Source organism: Pempheris klunzingeri, chromosome 12 (assembly GCF_042242105.1).
Source record: "Pempheris klunzingeri isolate RE-2024b chromosome 12, fPemKlu1.hap1, whole genome shotgun sequence".
NCBI lineage: Eukaryota > Metazoa > Chordata > Actinopteri > Acropomatiformes > Pempheridae > Pempheris > Pempheris klunzingeri.
The window spans coordinates 25,461,281-25,482,478 of NC_092023.1; the positions used below are offsets into that span (position 1 = coordinate 25,461,281).

The following is a 21,198-nucleotide window of genomic DNA, read 5'->3' on the forward strand; positions in this document are numbered from 1 at the left end:
ATTGGGGTTTATTCCCACTGAGGTGTGTTCATGGTGCAAAGTGTAGGATGTAGAAACCTCCAGCTGAGTTCCTGCGCTACCCCTGACCTTCCTTGTCCCCGTGCCCTCCCCTCCCTCTGTTTAGATGTTTACCTGTCTGTCTGACTGTTGGCATTAAGGAGCTGTCACTAAACTGCTGTCAGTGTCAATGACTGTCATGTCTTCCTCAAGTGTCAACTCCCCCCTCAAGCTCTCTCGGTGCAGACCTTAATGAGCCCTTCGGCGGAAACAACAGCTTCCTATATGGGCTGAGCTGAGAAGATAGAGTGACAACGGGGGGCACAAGTGTGAGGCTCATGGGTAGGAGAGGGAGAGCTACAGGGGAGCAGGCAATTATCCCGACTCTGGTGCTGTATATGGCCATACAGTCCTCTTGCAGGCATGTTACAAATGAGCTATATTCTCCACCGCTGTGCAAATAATCACTCCTGGCTACCATCACTCTTCAGCCCCACCTGGTCGAGGGCAGATGCTCCAAAACATCAGACAGACTGCACATAGTGTGGGAATTCAAACAATGATATTGCTACTTCTTATTCGTAACAATACCATATTGTTTCGCCAACACAGGTTTCTTTACTGTTGAGCCCCTAAAACACCCCTTGAATTGAATTGCGAGTGGAACAGTGTGGGAGGAAGAGAAACTAGGCCTGATGAACAAGAGAACAAGAGAGAGGGAGGGGGAGAGAGAGGAACCTGATATATCAAAAGAGGGAACAGGGGAATGATTTGCCCCAAGACAAGGGGAAAATAGGGTGAGCTTCTAGGCAAAAGACAGGGAGATTAGAGTAAAACCTAGTGCACGCTACGCACTACTTTCGCCATGATTTTCCCTTTTTCGGACCATGTTCTGATTCATAAGACATAAGCTTGTGAGCTGGAATGAAATCCGTGCCTCCGCCTGTCACGACAGGCCACCGAGTTCGAGTGGCTCGTTGTGTTTGAGCCCTTTGGAGATGAGTCTGATACAGGGCAGGGGCAGTGTACGGAATGGGAGCAGAAACTGGAGCAACAGGAATAATCTCGCAATCAGTTCAACTTCTTCGCTTCAGAGTCCGGCACAAGTCGACTTTAAATCTCTTTATCAATTTGGACTCAAGCTGTTAACATTACATCTGTCCTACACTTGTTTATGTAAATTGCTATACGCAGACATAAATGAGACCTGTCAAATATTCAGAGGAGGAGCAGAAGCACAAAGTGTAGCCTATTAACTAGCCCACATCTATAGTTTGCACATCTATAACCAGAAGTGGGGGTATGTGAGCAGCTGTGGCCCCAGCACACAGTGCGGCGTGGATACTGAAGGTAAAGCTGGAGCCTGTTCCGTCCAATGAGATCCGCCTGCCTGGTGCATACGCCAAAACAGTTAATAAGCATTGAATATGTGCAGTAGTGTTCATCCCATCATGCCTCTGGCCTAGCCGCACCGGTGATTGGCTCGTTCCACAGCTGTGACGTCACCCAGACAAAAAAAGAACTGGGCTTTGGAAAAGTTTTAGAAAGATTAAACCCCCACTGCTTAAAAATATATAACACAAAGGGGGATAATTGACCGCGTTTACAGCTGAATGGAAGCAAGGCTGAGCTGTGGTCCAGTATATAATGCATCATCACAATCAACTGCCAGTGTGTTCAGCGTCATTTAATTTCATATTCTGATTAGAAGTCTGTGGACTCTGGGACGGCTGGTTTTTAACTGATGCCTTAAGGTTTCATCATGTATCCCATAAAACTTCTCGTACATCAAAAAAATTAAGACCAGTTGCATAGTTTGTGCACCCCATATGGTGAAAGTCTGGGACAGAGACAACTGGAGGCTGCACAGGCTTTAAGACGGGGAAGGAGAGAGACAGGCAGAGCGGTGGAAAACCAGTGTCAGCCATGTTTGCAGATGGCTTTTGAAGCAGGAGGTTTCCTCTGCTGGGCTCCCCTTTCTCAGCTCCAACCTGCCTCACAAGTCCCCGCTGTGTGACAACGAGCTCCACAGCACACATTCTCTCACTTTCACACATGCACGTCGACGCACGCACACACTCACACACATCGACAGTACCACACACCAAACAGCCCATTTTCTTGGAACACCTACACAAGCTGGAATACACGGATCGTGTTTCACAGTGCTACAGCGTGAGGTAAAAACCTCTCAGTGTTTGAGCCCGATTACGTCACTCTTTGCATTTCTCTCAACCACACACACACACACACACACACACAAATGCCTTCATGTGGTGATTTTGTCTTTCATAATAGTTCACGAACCATTTAAGACTAATATAAATCATTATAACCACATTTTGAGTAAAATATATCAAGTAGAAATGGGTGCAAATCTCTAAATATTATGCATTGTCTTTTTTGAAATAATAGCTTGTTTTGTGTTGTAATGAATGCCAACTGGAGATTATCATAATTCATTTTCAGCTACATTTCTGCTTACCAACAAAAGCCGCAGTGTATTCAGTGGGAAGCTACAGACTTGAGCTGTTTAAGTATTCACAAACAGCAAGAGCACAGAGTGAGGCCACAGTGGGCCAAAAAACACAGACAGGATGACCTCCAACAAGGAGAAACTCTATCTGGATGTCTCTGTCAGCATCTGTCTGGCTGTGGGAGTGTGCAGCTTGTCTGTCTGTGTGTGCACACACACACACACGCCTCCGTAAAAGTGTGTGCAAACATGACTGTGCTACAGATACTGCGTAACTGGAGGCCAACTCTCAGACAACACCTGTGTTTATTTCCCGGGCCTCTTGGATGAAGCACTTGGCTTCTCTTGTCTGATGTGGAGGCAAATGTCCAGAAAAGAACAGCAGCTTATTTCAGCCTCCACATGTGGACATTACAAAAATATGAATGAACGTGTATTTACATGTGATGTTTAATCCAAAAACATTTTTTAAAACATTAGGACTGTCCTGCCTCGGTCTCTCACAGCTAGACCTGCATGCATGCGGTGCATTTCCCAGCTTACTGCAGTTTCCCCTCTGTATAATAAGGGAAGTGACAGCAGCTTGAGGGAACAAAGCAATAAGTAAAAATTAACATAAATTCACATGGTAATGTATTCAGCATTGGGCCATGACTTTCCATATAACAGAGGGACATGTTTTTGAAAAAAAAAGATTGTGTTTTGAGAAGAGCAAAGCAAAAAGAATTCGTTCACAGACACGAGTATAATGAACAAATATTAGCCGTGATATTTGGGATACAAAATGAAAATAAACTATTCCAATCTCTGGAGTCCTATTGTGTATTGACACACACACACACACACACTGACACACTATGCCCCGAATTCATTACTGAAGTCTCATACAGGCATTCAGCATGAACACAAAGGAATTCTTCAACTAAAAAATGGCCTCAAAATTAATCCAAAATGTCTGTTTTATCAACAATGGCCACTGATGTTGATATTGGCACCTGAGTAAAAGGTTGAAAAGTGCTGCTGTAATTTAGTTTCACAATATACAGCGTGCACACACACACACACACACACACACACACACACAGGCATGCCAAGTTTTCGTCTTTGCTCTATTCAGCCCAGCCAATGAGCATGGTGACAAATGCAGCCACAGTATTGTGCTGCTCTGTAATTAAATGGAGACGTGGGGTCAAAACTCCCAACAGGCTGCCTGGCATGAGAAGAAAAGTAAATGGCTCTCCTCTAAGCGACTTTATAGAAAGAATTACATAAACTGTATTAATAGCTATTATTAAAATAGAAAACGTATTTATCCTTTAAGAACCACAATATCATGAGAACTGAAGTGTAATCTCTCACAGCCCGTTCAGCCAGGCCTCGTCGGATTCCTCAGCGGAGATAATGACTGTGCAGGCTAACTGAAGGTACAGGACACGCACACCCTCTGCATGAAAAATGAAGGTTACATTACCTTTCCAAAGCTCCCTTTCCCAATGGCCCGCAATATCTGGAAGTGGTCAAAGTTCACTGTGAAGCAAAAAAGAGAAGGAAACACATTTCAGACCAGAAAACACAACATGTAGTGCATCACAAAGTAAAGCACAGTAACACCTCTGCTCTTGCTGTCTGGCACATTTGGTTTAAAATGAAACAACGGCAACGGGTTTAAAGTTCTGACTTTAAACATTAAAGTGTGACAACATCTACATCAGATGACGAGTGGAGGGAATGCCTTCCTTGTTGTGCAGAGTCGCCCACTTTAATGGGACATACAGTGAAAATAAATTCAGCACGTTCAATAGTTGGTTGCAAATCATCTGAAATCAATAACTGGTTGAAGTCTACAGCCCACATATGTAAACAGTCGGCTCCCAGATGACGCTCTGCCTCCACTTAAAACTATCTTCACTTCTGGCTTTCTTTGAGGACTTTTGGTCTTAAGTCTGATCTGAACATGAACACGTGCATCTTTGGACAGTGTGCAGTGTGTGTGAACACAAACAAAGAATTTCCACGGCTTTCATGTACTTACACATGACTGGATAAGCTAACCAAGAAACCAAGAAACTATTATAAGCTCAGTGTTCCAACATTCACAAACGAGGATTGCTTCCCGGATGAAACAACCAAGATCCAGAAATACATCAGGAAGATGGGCCCCCCAGAAATGAGCTGCAAAGTGAATACCTCAGGCAGCAGAGAAACCTGACCATGCAGAAGAACCTTCCTGTAGGGGCAAGACCAGATAGAAGAGGTGGCTGGAAAAGGCTGGGTTAAAAGACAGCACAGAAGCACTAATCATGGCAGCAGAAGAGCAGGCACTTAGTACAAGATCCATCGAGGCAGGGGTCTACCACACTAAACAGGACCCCAGGTGGAGCCTGGGCAAAGATGCTCCTTAAACAATCCAGCACATAATAGCAGGGTGGAAGATGGTACGCCATAACCAAGTGGCTGGTATAGTGTACAGGAACATCTGCACTGAGTATGGGCTGGAAGGGCTGGTTGAGAATGACCGAGCTAAGACCCTGTGGGACTTCCAGGTCCAGACTGGTGGTGGCAAACCCACCGGACATTATGCTGATTGACAAACAACAGAAGAAGGCAGTGGTGATACATGGAGCAATCCTGAGCGACAGCAACATCAGGAAGAAGGAACGTGAGAAGCTCGAAAAATACCGAGGGCTGCAAGAGGAGCTAGAAAAGATGTGGGGAGTAAAGGCAACAGCAGTGCCAGTGGTGACTGGAGCACTGGGGGCTGTGACCAACAAACTGCAGCAGGTACAACATCTGAGGTCTCTGTCCAGAAGAGCACAATCCTAGGAACAGATAAGATACTGCACAGAGGCCTGGGGGGGGGGGTTAAATATGGATGTATGATGTATATACAGCGTGTTTAGATTTGTATCTGATAAGGATAATATGTTAGAACAAAAAAACAGCTCATCTGAACACTGTGAAAGAGATTAAAAACTGTATTTTCAACTGTGAAAAGTCTGGAAAATTGAAAAACAGTGAGAGCCTAATATTCACAACATAAAGACTGCATGGTCGGAGAGGATCTGAACAGCTTCGGCTGAAACTGAAAGAGATAGTTCTGTCTTTTCATAACTTTATTCAGGCTCTGCTGACCTCATGACAATAATGAATGTTGTCTGTGAAAAAGCTCTTAAGATAATATCAGAACTTCAAGCACGACACATAAAATGTTCAGCGTGTGGAAAATAATTAAAACCAGTTTGAGCCATGTTGCAGAAAATTGGGCACTTTTAACAGAGCCTCTAAAATGTTATCAGGATCAACTATTGCATGCTTAAATTTGTGCAAATGAAGAAGAAGACACAAAGAAATCCCCTTGCTCACTAAATAAAAAAGCATATTTTGGATTTCCAACTTATCTTTTGGGAGCATCAGAGTGGAGGCAGAGGCAGAGGAGTCTTGTTTCAGTGAAACACCCAGCTCACTGCAGTCATTCATCTTATTTTATTTTGTTATATCAATATGTGTAATGGCACAGTTAGATGTGTTGGCTCATTGCCTCCTTCAGAGGAATGTGCTCAGTGTTGTGCTGACTGATAGAGCTGTCCTGTGTGTGGTACAGATTTTCAACTAAGTCCTGAGAGGGAGGGTGGCTGGATGAGAGGAGTTTTAAAGCTTTATTAAGAAGAATTATTCTCGGTGGGCAAAAAAATGAAACGTATAACATAATATGAGGGAACAGCCCTGAAATACTTTATGATTATGTAATATTTTATTATTGTTGACACAAGAGAGGTGTTGATTCAATTCTAAAGTGGGGCTGAACATTTGAGGACTGCTGATTTTCTATATATTAAACTACAGGCCTGTTTACAGCTGGGTACCAAACTTTGATGCTTTTCTGGCACCAACTGAACAGCCTCAATACAAGTATTGAAAAATGCCTTGTCATTCAGTACCGAATTTCGATATCTAATGCAGTCTCATCAGCGTCAGTGAGCCAATGAGCATAAAGCATTTGTGTACCAAGGTCTAATAATGCATGAGATCGGCTGTCTAACTTTACGTGTCACACAGACCGTGTGTGACACCCCAGTCTCCCCCCTCAGACTGCATCAGTGACTACACAGCTCAAGGGTGAACTGCTAACCCCCATTAGCACTCTTAGCGTTGTCTTTTGATGGGGGGTGCGGCAGAGGCTCTGCTTTAGGAGGTAGAGCTGTCATCTGGTAATCTGAGGGTTCCCGCTTCAATTTTGGCTTTATATATCTTTTTGTATTGATATTATGTTAAGAAAAAGACAAGTTTTAGATGATACCCAGCCTAAACAAGATAGAACTGCACCTTGCATCATCACAAAGGTATCTGGATTCAGCTGGTAAGTCAGACTGAGACACCTAATGCTACTGTTAGGCTCTGCACCTCAGAATTAACTAATCAGCTTCAGCTGGTACATTTAGTGGAGACAGTTGACGTTGTAGTCGGTGATATCCGTCGTTGTTGGCTTAAACCTTCACTTGTGCTTGTTAAAATACTCTTTATTGCCTAAGTTATAATAAAACTTGCAGTGGTTAGGTGTTATGTCCCCATGCAGCTAAAAGGTTTATTTGACAGAAAATCTGTCTCTCTGTTACTATGTACTGCACGTACTACAATGTGGGCTGATGAGCTGATGGGCTGACCGACCTCCTCCCGGTCATCTGGGATATTGATTTAGACTTGCCTCTGTTCTCCATGTTTTTGTACGTGTGTGTGTGTGCGTGTGTGTGTGTGTGTGTGTAGCAATGCCACAGATGTGAGCACAGCAGGCACGACGCTAACTCACGCAGCTCCTCCTTAAAAGTCAGTCAGCTTCTGAAGCGCACATCCTGATCTGCTCAGCCCCCCGTCCTTGTAGACAAGGAGTGATCATGAGAGGAGAAGGCACATGCTGGGCTCCTCCAGGAAGACCCACTGCCAGCTGACCCACACACTCCATGCTCAACTAGGAGGTAAAGCCCTGCAATGCTGTTTGCTCCCACACAGAAGACACAAGGTGTGGTTTGCATGTTTTGTCTGGGAGATAAAACTAATCCTGTGTGGATTCTCCCCGATCACTCTCTTGTACATGGCTAATCCCCCCCCCATATGGCATGGCTCTGACTGCACCCTGGTGCCGACACACACATACTGTACCATGAACATAGCTTCCATGAGGTATTAGAAGGGATAAAGGGAAATGAGAGGAAAGTTGTATATACAGCATGGTGGGTTCATGGATTCAGCGGCTCCTCTTTCAAGTGAGAATGTGGATGATGATGATGATGATGATGGTGATGATGCATTTCCTTCTGGCTCCCATGCCAACATTGGTTATGGTGTGCACACCCTCCACAAACACCTTTTCGCCATCAGCGTTGGGGTGGGGGGGTGGGGGGTGTGGTTAGCCAGCTGTGTGAGCCGCTTGCTATTCAAAAACTGTAGTTTTTCAAAAGTAATGTCATCACAAAACTTATTAGCCACTGAAGGTGAATGTTTCCAGCTAAGTTACTGCTGGGTGGTGTGCACTGTGCACGCACGACGACTACGTTAATAAATCTAGGGTGTGTATTGGATTCTTCTTCTTCTTCTTCTTCACTGGCTGATAAGGCGACAACAAGAGTGTTGTAGCAAGTTATTTTTTGTGGGGTTAACTAATATTATTACTGACATTTTGTGAATAATTTGTTACATTAATGGGGAAAATAATATTATCATTTATAGTGATGCACTACTGCCCAACACTGCTTTAATGTAACATTTGTCACATCCAGCACAGCTAATCATTTTACTAGCTCATTAAAACTAATAAGCTGCGTGAGTTGCTGTTTTCCAGCTAGCAGCTACTGATGTCATAAATCTGATCACCATTTAATACAACTTGGTCTGTTTCAGTTCAGATAGTTTTTCACTTCACCACTGGGATCCATCGTTCTCCTGACAAACAAACTGCAAATCATCTGCAGCACCTGACGGAGATGCGGGAAGCAACACTCAATTCATCATCTAAAAAGTGAGGAAATATGTAACACTATGTTGAAGTGTCTTACCCACTTCTCAATAAGGGAATGGCTTATATTATTCAGCAGGACTGCATAAAAATTAAAGCATTATCAACACAAAGTGAAAAATCAGAGCACTGGTTCACTTAGTTTATCACTTAGTTTATTACAGGCCCTGTATAACATTCATATAATAACCCGACGGCTACATATCTAACAGGGTTTACTACTTCACAGTGATTTTAATATGCCTGGATTCTGTATGCAATTTATAATATCAATATCACATTTTACCATATTCCCATGACATGACTGGATCCACATTTATCTTTGAATTTACTACATTGTCACACATTCTGTTGCAGCTGGTGAGTTCTGATGTTTTTTTTCCCTCTTAAATGAACTAAAGAATCAGTGTATTACATCGGGTATAATCGCCAGTTTACCACTGATTTTCTGTGAGTTTTCTTAATGGCTCTCCACAAACTCTTCACGAAGACTTAGTAAACCTCACAGCACTGACTCACACTATATGTCAAATGGAATAAATCTAGGCCTACATAATATATTCAAAAAGGAAACCCAAGAAATGCAAATCCACAATCAAATCCTCAGAATATGATTCAGCATGACACACAGCACAATTAACCGTCCACTTCAACCTTTTTATTTCACCCCATCGATCGATGTCCTCGGTATCACAGTGCTTCCTCGAGGCATGAGTCATCGCGTAATGGGAAGCAAAACAAAAGTAGCCCCCCCCCTTCCCTTTAACTGGCCTGGTGAAAGGAGCTGCTCTTCAGATTCAGGGGCAAAAGAGATTCGGGCCTTGTTCCGTTCTAAGGCGATAATTAGAGCGGACACAGTGTTTCCTGTAACCATCGCTTTAGCATCAGAGGCTCCCCCCTCGCCGTGCGGCAGGCTGACTTTTTCACGGTGGGAGGAAGAAATGCACGAATGCAGCTGCACAAATGGCTCATTGTTCAATAGTGGACTTGACAGTCATCACTGGAGAGCTCCAGTTTTTCTCTTCACCTCTTTAACAAATCCTGTGTGACTAACCTATTCATCAGCACTTCAATGAATGTTTTTCTAGTGCCGTCACTGAGTGTCCTTACAGACCTTTTCTTTCTCAGCTTCAATTGGTTGATTTCTTCATGTTTGCTGCAGCCAAATGATTGAAGGACAACTCCGGCATCATTAAACCTGAGCCGACGTTTATATTTGAGTCCAAAATGACTGCTAGGTTCAAAAACTTTTGGTAATGGTCCAGCTGATCTTCTCAGCCAGCAGCCTGGAACAGCTACAATGGCTGTAATGTGGTGCTTGTCTTTGCCATTGGCTGGCTCAGATTGTTGTCCAAAGTGTCAGAATACAGAGACAGACCTGTAAGATCCTTTACGTTTGACCAGAAACAGCCTCCATATCGCTTGGTTCAAAGCCACCAGACTCCATTGACAAAAACAGTCATTTTGCCTCACAGAACACGAGGTTACTAATGTAGTTATGTCTTTGACTGTTGTTTTAATGTATTTGTTCAGATCCAAACTAACTCTTTAAAGCACAAAAAAATAACACTAACGAACTAACCAATTGAAACAGAAGCACGCCAGCATCTCCTCTGTTTCGTAAAGGTAAAGTTGTTATTTTTGTCAGTGGAGTCTGGTGGCTTTGTACCAAGCGATAATAACAGCTGTTTCTGCTTAAATAAAAAGGATCTTACAGTTTCTGTCTCTGTAGGGATTCTTTCCATAATGTTGTTAGACACTGAATAACAATCTGAGCTTGTCAGTGGCAAAAACAAGCACTTTTATTGGACATGCTATGACTGGCATAGTAGCCCCAAGCGATTACACTACAGCCACTGCAGCTTATTCACAACACATTATGCAGCTGTCAGCGGAGGTGATCTGCTGGATGAATTCCAAAGCATTTTGTACCTACCACTCATTTCAAATGCCAAATATATAAATATGTAGGTTTAAAAACACTGGAGTTATCCTTTAAAGAACAAAGGACATCCTTTCAATAAACTGATGGCACTTGTAATCTGTGTCATTTCACAGTCAAGTGGCACTCGAGACAAACCAGCAAGTTGATGGGTGCGCGGTTGGATAATGTCTGCAGCCACTGTGTTGGCTCCATCAACCAATCTCAGGTTTCAGTGGATGCTGCACAAAAGAATATGGCCAAACCCTGCAGACAACTGCAGCGTGTAGTGTGAGTGAATTTGATCCACCCAGGAGACAGCGGGAGAACGACAACATCTTCCCCTCTGTAGGAGCTGGAAGCTGCTGACACACCAGGATGATATGCTGAGTAGGCTCCACAGGGGTCTGCATTGGGTGATTGGTGCCTGTGGAGAAGCTGATACTGGCACAACGCCCATGTCAAGGGGCACAGAACATGTGACTCAGAGGAAGTCTAGGTATTCGTGTGAGTGTGTGTGTGTGTGTTCATGTACTTAAAACCTGTAATTTTGCCAAAGTCATAATTCAGCCCTCCTAAAAGTGCTTTAATCATAAAATAGAGTTGCAAAGTGGTAGGAGCTGCAGGTCAGGGTAAAAGCAGCCATGGGGATGGTGACAGTCCACGGTTAAGTGGCAAATGCTGCCCCATGTTGTTTTTACTGGGATTTACCTATTTCATTTTTGCATTTTCACCACTGGCCTGACACTCGAGGCCAATCAGCTGGCCAGGCTGCAGGGAATGGCCAGTCTGTAGACTAGAAATGTTAGCTTCCGCCGATCATTAGCGCTGCATGTATCATCATTTTAATCTCTTTTAAGGGATGTTTGTTTTAAAAATGCACCTTGGGAGCCTCATCTAACGTTTTTATGTACAGAGATACGAGGATACAAGAGGATTTAATTGTCATTATACAACACAGCGTTGTACAACAAAAGACACGTTGTGAGGTCATGCCACACACAGAGTAGATAATAAAAAAAAATACATGTGTGTATATATATATATATATATATATATATACACACAGTTAATTATATGCATATATCCATGCATGTGTACACTAAGGAAATAATTCAGCAGTGCACAACTTTAGGAGCATCTATGAGCATAACCATTGCCATAGCAACCCCATTTGAATCTTCAACTCTCTGTCAAAGAAGCAGATATTTTCTAACACAGTTGTGCATCTTTTATCTGATGTCCATGCAAGCTGTGAAAGAGTCAGTCACCTTGTTTTCGCTTTCAGAATCAAGGGCAGCTCAAATACCTCCTACCACTTCACAATCCTATATATTTCAATCAAGACACTTCTTTTAATAAGCCCTCCGCCACTCTTCATCACAAGCACAGTTTACAGCACCTCAAACTGCAGCAACATAACAAGATTCGAGGGCTGCGTAGGGTGCCATTAGCATGAGCGACAGCTCTGCAGCACAATGCTGAGGAGGAATAGGGCTGCAATTAACAATTATTTTCATTATCAGAAAACTGTTTTTAATGGGTAACCATTCAGTCTATAAAAGGCTATACAATTTTGAAAAATGTCTATCACATTTTCTCTAAAGTGACATCTCTGAACTTCTTTTGCCCAATTAATAGTATATAGCCCTGAGATATTCAGTTTACAATGTGTAGAGAAAAGCAGCAAATCTCCACATTTAAGGAGGCTGGAACCCGCCAGTGTTTGGCATTTTGCCTGCTCAATTACTTAATCTACTTATTATCAAAACTGTCAATGATCCTATTGTCATTTATAATCTGACTAATTGTTTCAGAACCACTTGGGGCTATGAAAGGAGAGGTGATACAAAGGGAAATGGACCTGTTCATCTCCGGATTACCATCTTCAACAGCAATAAGCCAATAATCTTGGCAGTGGCACAGTGAGGGGCGTTCGCACAAAATGATCAAAAGCTGAGCGTATTTCTGTAATGATTGCAAGTACTACAATCAAGTGTAATGCCGTGGATGATTAAAGGGAGAAGAGGGGAGGCAAGACAAGGCGAACCATGTGGAGGACACCTTCAAGACCCTGAAATATACATTATGCAACATGATCATTAACCTTGCTAATTATACCCTGGGAAATACTGAATTGCAGAGTGGTCTGAAGAGACAATCTTTCACAGATAACTTTTAGAGAGCCAGAAAAAACAAATCTGCAAATCTCACATAACAGCCAGAGGACGGGGTCGCTATCAATGCCTTTTAGACAAAAAGAAAAGTGTTATATGCCAGAGTCATGACTAGGACAAAGATGGCAATTAAGAGCTGGGACCACATGGAGAGGCAGAGCATGTTTAAACATACAAAACAAAACAAGTCCAATAAAAGTATGACAACGGATATGCCTAATTTAATATGTGGCACAAAGTTTCTATAGTCATATTTTGGTATTAATTATGTATCCCAAGATAATGTAATTTTCATGAGACATTCTTTATTAATCATCATCACAGTCGCTGCTCCAGGCATAAAGAGGGTTGTGTGAGGGGAGGAGGGGTGGCAATTTATCAAGACCGCAGATACAGATGAATTATGAGTTCAACTCACATACAAGTACCTGTGGTTTAGATAGCTGTGGCATGACTCACTTCTAACAGATGCTTACCGCTTCAAGGTTGTGAGCCTTTGTTATTTATGCAGTGTCACTTGCTTGAGAAAAAGTTGGCTGGACTGGCTGGTTTATGGTAAGGGGTGTTATAACACAGTGAAGTACACAATTACCCCCAAAATATGCATTTATGTCACTTTGTTTTTTGAATTTAACTGTAGTTCCACCTTGAGATAATCAGTGTAATTTTAAAATAGAAACGTCAAGTGTTAAGCTGGATCATTCTCCCATTCCCCCCCCCAAACCCAACAAGTTGTCTTTGGCACATCATTATTATATAGGCCAGAAAATACCTGCTCTTCAGTGGGTTTTAATGTAAAACCACCCAGAGGGCAGAAGATTAAGTATTGAGAAAATCAGAAGATCAAAACACAAGCCGCAACATCCCATTTTCCACTATGTGGCCTCCAATTTCACTCCGGGTTCCCCAAAGAGGCTATACCCTACTGAAGGAGAACCACCACATGATCAATAAACTGGACCAATGATACTGTTCCACTGTCACCTGAAATGGATGCATCAAGCTGAGCTAAGACCCTGCCACAGAACGAGGAGGAGGCAATGCAGTATCTTAATGGGGGGCAACCTAATACCTTTGATGTCGGCAGAGCTTGAGCGCATTGATCTACGCGATACCACTTAATACGATGGAGCCATGGCTCATTCTATTCACAACTCGGTGTTATGCTGAGTGGGCTGAAGAGGAAGAGCCAGAGATTGAAGCTCTGCCACTGTTACATGCAATAAAACTTCAATTTACAAACCCTAGTGACCTGTGCTCAGTTAACCTGTCGACGCTCAGGTTAATAAGTGGCAGTAGCTCAAATCTTTAGTACTGGTAAACACTGAAAATCAGTTTTCTAGGCATTTAAAATACTATTTTTAATGAAGTTACATTTATGGATGAGTTCTAATATAAACAGCTTACTGCGTATAATCGTCTCCATTATGAATATTGATGTATGAATGTTTTAACATTATATTAAATTGTTTCTTGTAATTCAAGAGTTGATAGTACTGCAGATCCCACTGAGAATCAACTTCCCAGCAGCTTTCACCTCATTTTAGTTTCACAGGTTTGTAATAGAACCTGTTTGACATCAAACGTTTGAGACCAGTATTTGAGAGTTTAAAACTGGTAATGATAAATCAGCCTACATTCAAACACATAATATAATCACACTGATGTCGAACCGGTGTACATTTTACAGTTGGAATAGAAACTTGTTGACAGACTATGTGAGCTCGTAAGCAAATATCAGTTCACTGATTTATTGGTCAGGCTCTTGTCCTTATGCACGAGTCCTAATGCTTCTCGCCATCCCTCAGTAAACCCCCTGGTGTGATTGTTCACACAAGTTTCCCGTCCAATGGGAAATGGCAGAGAGCCAAACTTGACAAGTGGCTGTTGATGAAACTAACAAAGCAAGGAGACATTGGAAAATGTCAGAGCTAAAACATGCACTCATCATGTAACAGTGTGAGCAACATCATCACTGACTGCTTGCTCTGATGATTTCAGTCCTGTCAGTGCTACCGTACTATGTATTGTTTCTAGGCTAATGTTGTAGATGGATACACAGTTTGCACAATGTCCAGTATAACTTGGCACCTAATGAATCAATATTTCAATAAGGGTAAAATCTGAATATTGAAATAGCATTAGAAGGGAACATCAAAGTAAGGCTGTAAAGTTAGCATGTAAAGTGGCACAGAACACAAGTCATTCCTGAAATGTTAATGCAGAGTGCATTTGGAGCACGACCCAATCATCAAATCACAGTGAGTGAATGCACCCTGTGTGGATAAGCCCATTGGAGTGGGATCAAAAAACCTCCTAGCATCGATCCCTTCCTGTTCCGTCGCTGGAGAATACGCCTCTGTTTCTAATCCAATCCCACACTGTCTGCCTCTGTACTATGTTACCGGCCTGTGGACAAGCTATTTCTCAGATTTTGCTGACAGGTCTCCATTTGCATACACAGTGCACATAACCACTATATGCCGTATGCTTGGCAGCTTTACAGCATCAGCACCAGGCACCGGCGGATATGATGAGAGCTACATACTTTGTTCAAGTTCTTGTGCCGATAGTGTAGCATCTCTATACAGACGCTGGCAACAGGATCCGAGTCTCAGTGCAAGTGACACTTCACTGTACATGTGACTCTACAGAGCGCCACAAGGATCATAGTAAGAACAGCTCTAAAAAAAATAAAAAAAACTGTTTGCTTTACAGCAGCTTCTTCTCCCACGTGATTACTGAATATTTTATTGCAGTAGTAAGCCATATTTCACAGTCCGTAGTAGTCGAGCTGCCACTGGGACGCACGAGAATCTTTGATATTAAGCATCCAATCGAATGCTTTGAGAGGCACCAAGGCTTACTGTACAGTTCTCAAGCAATCTCAGACACCGAGCGCTGGTTATTGGCCATCTTGATCTTGACCTTGCACTGATCTTCTTTGATCTTTATTGGTGGGTCTCTCATTACAAGATAGGGGGAAAGACTCACATGTTCTTTTGATCAGCACGGGGAAGGCTGCATGCGCCTTGGATGGCAATAAAGAGAATATGGTGGTTTGAATCATCGTCCTTGGCAGCTTCATTTCAAGTAGTTCAAGTTTTTAAGAGCCCTCATAAGATCCTGCTCCTTATTTCAGCTCACTTTCCACAGATGCATTGCTTGACAGATCTACTGTCTCTGTAGTGGTTATTAAAGCGTGGAGATTTCCAGTGTATCTTAGAGATTTGTATGTACCTAGACTTTACCCTACAAGCGGTGACAAAAAAGCAAACGCTTGCTTCGACACGACAGGAAAGTGCCTCTGCAGCACACTGAAGGCCACATTTGATGAATCTGTTTACTTAAATCACTATCATCACCGAGCAGCCATCATCATCATTTTCTCCTCGTACACTAGAGCGCTAATACAGCCTAATTGCGGGCTCTCTAAACAGAGCCTCTCATTAATATTCATGAACACTACAGAGCTTATTGTCTTTACAGGCGGAACAATTTCAGCTATGGATCTCAGCTGATAATTGGACAAGGATAGGGAGATGCACACAAAGGGTGTGCTGGTGCAATTCCATTTTCAATTTCAGTGGTGACTTGGCAATCCCTGCAGGCGGACTGTCATGTGGTTATACTGTCTTTGAGCCTCCTTGCATGTGCATTTATTACCCGCAGTGTGTTTTTTGATCTTCATCTGCTGCACGGCTTTCATGATGACACAAAAGAGTCACAGTGCTGGAAAATTAAAGCAGCCATTAAGGCTTGATCTGGCTGATTTTTTTTTTTTTTGGCCGTGTTTGTGTACCTCACTAATGTGATGAACCTGTATTCAAAAACAACTCATAGTGATTCACATACAGTACCTTGTTGCTAAGGTTACTCACCAAATTACAATGGACTTGAACTGCTGATGCCTTTCAGAGGATCAATAGAGGGCATAGATCAGGGATGTGCACATCACCTGTCAGAGTTTTACTGAGTGTATCACGGCCAAGCAATAGAAGCCGCAGAATTTGTACCTCAGCAGTCATGCCTGTTTTTTTTCTACATCCATCATTCACCTAGCCCGTCTCTCCGGCCTCGTCTGGATGGAACCGCTGGCCTTAATTCGGCTCTTTCACTTTACCTTTTCATCTTCCCTGTGAATAAGGTCAGGCTCATGAGGCCCGTGGGTAACTTATTCTTTCATACGTCTGTGCCTGTCCATCAATCTTACTACTAACTTTTGACAAACTTCAGATATAATCCGTAAGATATAAGATGTTTCCTGCACTGTTCCTATGTCATCTTAAACAATAGCTGTTCAAGAGAAAATACTTCACAGATGCAGACTGCAAATGTACAACTGTATAACTTCTCTACCTTTGTTAAAGAGCAGCATGCAGCCACTTCCCTGAACTTTCCTATGGGACCTTCCAAACAGGGTTACATTTCAAGGTATCTACTTTTCAATGTTAGCAGCAGAGTCGGCTATTCCCACACTAGAATCAAATGTCATTCACACACGCACAAGGGAACAATATAACCTTACTGTGTTTAATTTTACCTCATTTATAACAGCCTTACTGTTACCTGTTCACGCTCTTCACAGAAAACACAATGTAATTGTCACTGCGATAAGTGCTGATAATGAGCTTTCATCACAAATCCATCTGCAAGACAAGGCATGATCATTCTCTGCATTTTTTGATAGTGGCTCATTTTTAATTTTTGCGAGGGAGAACTGTATTAAGAGGGAGTAGCCACAGTGAACTGATAGATGGTGCTGACGGTGACAGGCTGCACACATCCAACCTCAGCAAGGTAACACATTTTTCTTTTACTGTTGTGTGGAAAACTACTCACTCTATGTCAGCATGGAATCAGCAATTATTATTGACAAATTCTTTTTATTTAAAGATGAGTTTGTTTGGCTGCACTGTAAACTGATCCACCAATAGCTCATCTGTTGTATTTCTGACTGAAAAAAACACTTGGTAGGTGATTGGATGAACCATCAGTCTATCACCGTCAAACACAAGCTACATTCAATCAGTCACATCAACAAACCATAAAACTGATGAAACTCTTGCTGAAGCCAGTCGGGAGAAGCGCCGCTCTTTGCTCTTCATTCAATGATGAAATACTCTTCAGCTCAGATGCTTGGTAGCATCTGCGCTAACCTCTTATAGCTTTATTTATTATAATTTTAACCATATATATGTATATTTCAATCAATCAATCAATCTTTATTTATATAGCACCAATTCATAACAGCGTTATCTCAAGACGCTTTCTTTATGGAGAATAAAGAGCAGGTCTAGACCAAACTTTTTAATTAGAGAGAGACCCAACGATTCATGAATTCAAAATTAAGGATTCAAGAATCCCCACATGAGCAGCATCAGATATTATATTAGGAAACTGTGGCAGGAAAAACTCCCCTTTAACGGGAAGAAACCTCGAACAGAACCAGGCTCAGAGGTGGGCGGCTTTCTGTCGGGGTCCGTATCTCCTGCTCTGCTCTGCACTCTCAGACTTATTTGCTTAATTACTGCCCTTTGAGCCCAATGGCATGAATGGCAGAAACAAAGGATTTTCTCTCTCAGTTCTGTCTCCGCTGCTCTATGCCATGTTTTCTTCTCTTGAGCCTTCTTTTTGGTGTCCAGTGTAGGGCAGCGTAAGGACACACTACACTACACTGGACACACTGCACACACATCCTACAGTGCACTGTCAGAGCAGGCTAATAAGCCGCCTGATGGACGAGCAACATCCACCGTTTGGCCTTGGTTTCTCACAAAATGCCCACCTGCCAATGTTCTCTTCATGCATTCAGACACTTACAAATACAGTTGCAACACAATGTAAAGTCACTGATAAACTCCGTGTACAGTGTGTGTGAGTATGCATAGTACAGCATTCTTGTTGAGTTGAATGATGTATGAAAAAGCTACACAGATGTCAAGCAAATCCTAACAAACAGGGAGCCATGTTGCTGAGAATAATACAAGAGATGCAAAAATTGGACCTCTGCACACATCGAAACCACTTCAGAGGGCTGTATCACACATCTAAAGGCTGTCAAGACGAAGAGGGAGCAAGATGAGAACACTTCAGAGGATAATTCTGCACTGCAGCATCGGGACTTTCGCATGCACAGCGCTGTCACAAAGAAACATCATCTGGACCGCGTGAAAACTTCTGAGGTTACCATAGCAATGTGTCCCTTTGTGTGTGTGTGTGTTTCTCTCTGTCAGTTGCGTTACAGTGCTGCCACATCATCGCTTAGTCCCTGCATTGGCATAATTAATTCACCATGATTCACAACTCCTGGGCCAGCATCGGCACATTGTGTATTCATCATGTTTTGGCTCACAAAACACATGGAAGGCGTCATGCTGGACCAATACTGATCCACGTAAAGCCTTATTTACAAGGTAGAAATGATATCTTGGGTCAGACAATACAGACAGACAAACATATATCGTGTTCACTGCTACTAAGCGTTAGTGTCAGTTACTCCTGCAGCATGGCGTCAGGTTTCTCCAGTGAAAAAGCAATGGATTTATTGCCGCGCCCATCCCAGCTCCTCAAAGGTCATCATCCCAAACCAGGACCATGAAACCAGGTCAGCCGCTGCATAATCTTTCAAGCTGAAGGTACGGCCAAAACTGCACCACCATCACCGCTGCTGCTTCGACTGGGTGTCTTTTAAAGCTGAAGAAATTAGTCAATGAATTAATTGTTCTTTTGGCAGGAGATTAATCAGCAACTATTTTGATATAATTTGAGTCACTTTAAAAGACAAAATGCCAAACACTTGCTTGTTCCTCTGCTTTTCTCTGTTTTATATAAGTGTAAATTAAATATCTGTGGGTTTTGGACTGCTGGATGGACCAAAACCTGCTGGAACAAGCTTTCCTCCTGAACTGAGAAAGACTTTATCTCGGGCTGTAGGAAATGGTAATAATAGACAATCAAGACAATAATCTGCAAATGAATCATTCATGAAAATAACTGTTATTTACAGCCCCTGTGTATTTTAGATGTAGACGCCAATTCAGTTTCTGCTTACTGATCCTCGTTCATATCAATTCTTAGGTGCGAATCACTTGTCATTAATAATAGGGGATTCTTTTTGGTAAAAATTTAACAGCAATATTCTCTATCATCTGTCATGTATCATCTGTTCGAATGTTACCTGTTTTATGTTTGTTTGTGACTGAGACAGATAAGCTAGCACTAGCTTTATTCTGGACTATTATTGTAGTATATTGTGAATTTTGCCTTTGACACTTCACACATGCATTGACTCATACATAACCACCTATGTAGGGAAAAGCCCTGCTTCTGATATGTTCCACCAGCCCTCTGTATCTTCAGTAGGACCTGGTTTCACAAACCACTGGCCTGTGACACATTGCGGTGGAGAAACGGGCCAAAATGCCATACTAACCTTTCCACTGTTCACAGAGGGATACATTAGGGATCTATTTAGAGCCTGGTGGGAGGTGGTGGGAGGGAATGTGGTGGAGGGATAGGAAGAGGAAGAGCGGTCACAAAGAAGAATATACCGTAAATAGAGTTCTATAGAGGCCAGTTATATACTGCCCAGGTACTGAGGTCTGATAAAAAACAAAAACAAACAGCACTCTTTATTTTGGGCCGCTCAGAGGTGAAGAGGACACTGAGGTCTGAATAATGCATCTTCACTTCCAACACCAGCTGTTTTCACATTCACAAACACAAAGTGCAGTAGGAGCTTCAGTAGGACGGTATGGATGTACCACAAATTATTTACATCTCTGATTCCAGTTTAAGATTAGTTGCAGAAAATGTTTAATATGAAACCATATGTTTAATCCATGTATTAAAGGATAACTCTGGTGTTTTTAAACCTGGACCCTATTTTTTACATATCTTGGCTATGAAATGACTACCAGGTACATAAAGTAAATCACCTCTGAGAGAGAGCAGTGAGAGCAGCCAACAAACAAGCTACAATGGCTGCAATGCAAGTAAGCATGTCCACTAAAGGTCCTTATTTTCCCACTGACAGGCTCAGATTGTTATTTGAAATGTATGGCAGCATTACATAAATGATCCCTACAGTGATAGACCTGCAAGATCCTTTTTGTTTAACCTGAAACAGCCATTACATTGCTTGGTTCAAAGCGACCAGACTCCATTGATGAAAACAGTAATTTTACGTGGGATTTGCTGGTATACTGCTGTTATTGCGTGACTTTGGTGTTTTAAATGGTTACTTCGGATCTAACACAATGTTTGTGTAACACAATAACACAAACAAACTGACAAATATAGGCAACAGTAGACCTGGACAACTCCAGTGTTCTGCAAGGTAAAATTATTGTTTTGGTGGATGTGAATAGCAGAATGCAAAGGCTCACTTAAAGGTCTATCTCTGTAGGGATTCTTTCCATAATGTTGTGAGACCTCAAGTGGCACCTCGAATTACATTCTGAACCTGTCAGTGGCAAAAACAAGCCATTTGAGCCCGTTCCTGGCTGCTGGCAGAGGAGATCCACTGGACTAATTCCAAAAGGTTTTGTACTTTTTGTTTCTGTACCACTCATTTTGAACCCAAAATATGTATTAAAAAAATCGTGCCCAGGTTTGA

At 42.3% G+C, this 21,198-nt stretch overlaps 1 protein-coding gene across 1 annotated transcript in view; it reads right to left on the reverse strand.

Annotated features, from left to right (window-relative positions):
• Positions 1-21,198, reverse strand: part of LOC139210947 (serine/threonine-protein kinase 32C-like) — a 76,717-nt gene that overhangs the window by 44,566 nt on the left and 10,953 nt on the right. Inside the window, exon 2 of the mRNA XM_070841163.1 lies at positions 3,945-4,000. Coding sequence (XP_070697264.1) covers positions 3,945-4,000 — 56 coding nt within the window. The remainder of the gene's footprint in view (positions 1-3,944; positions 4,001-21,198) is intronic.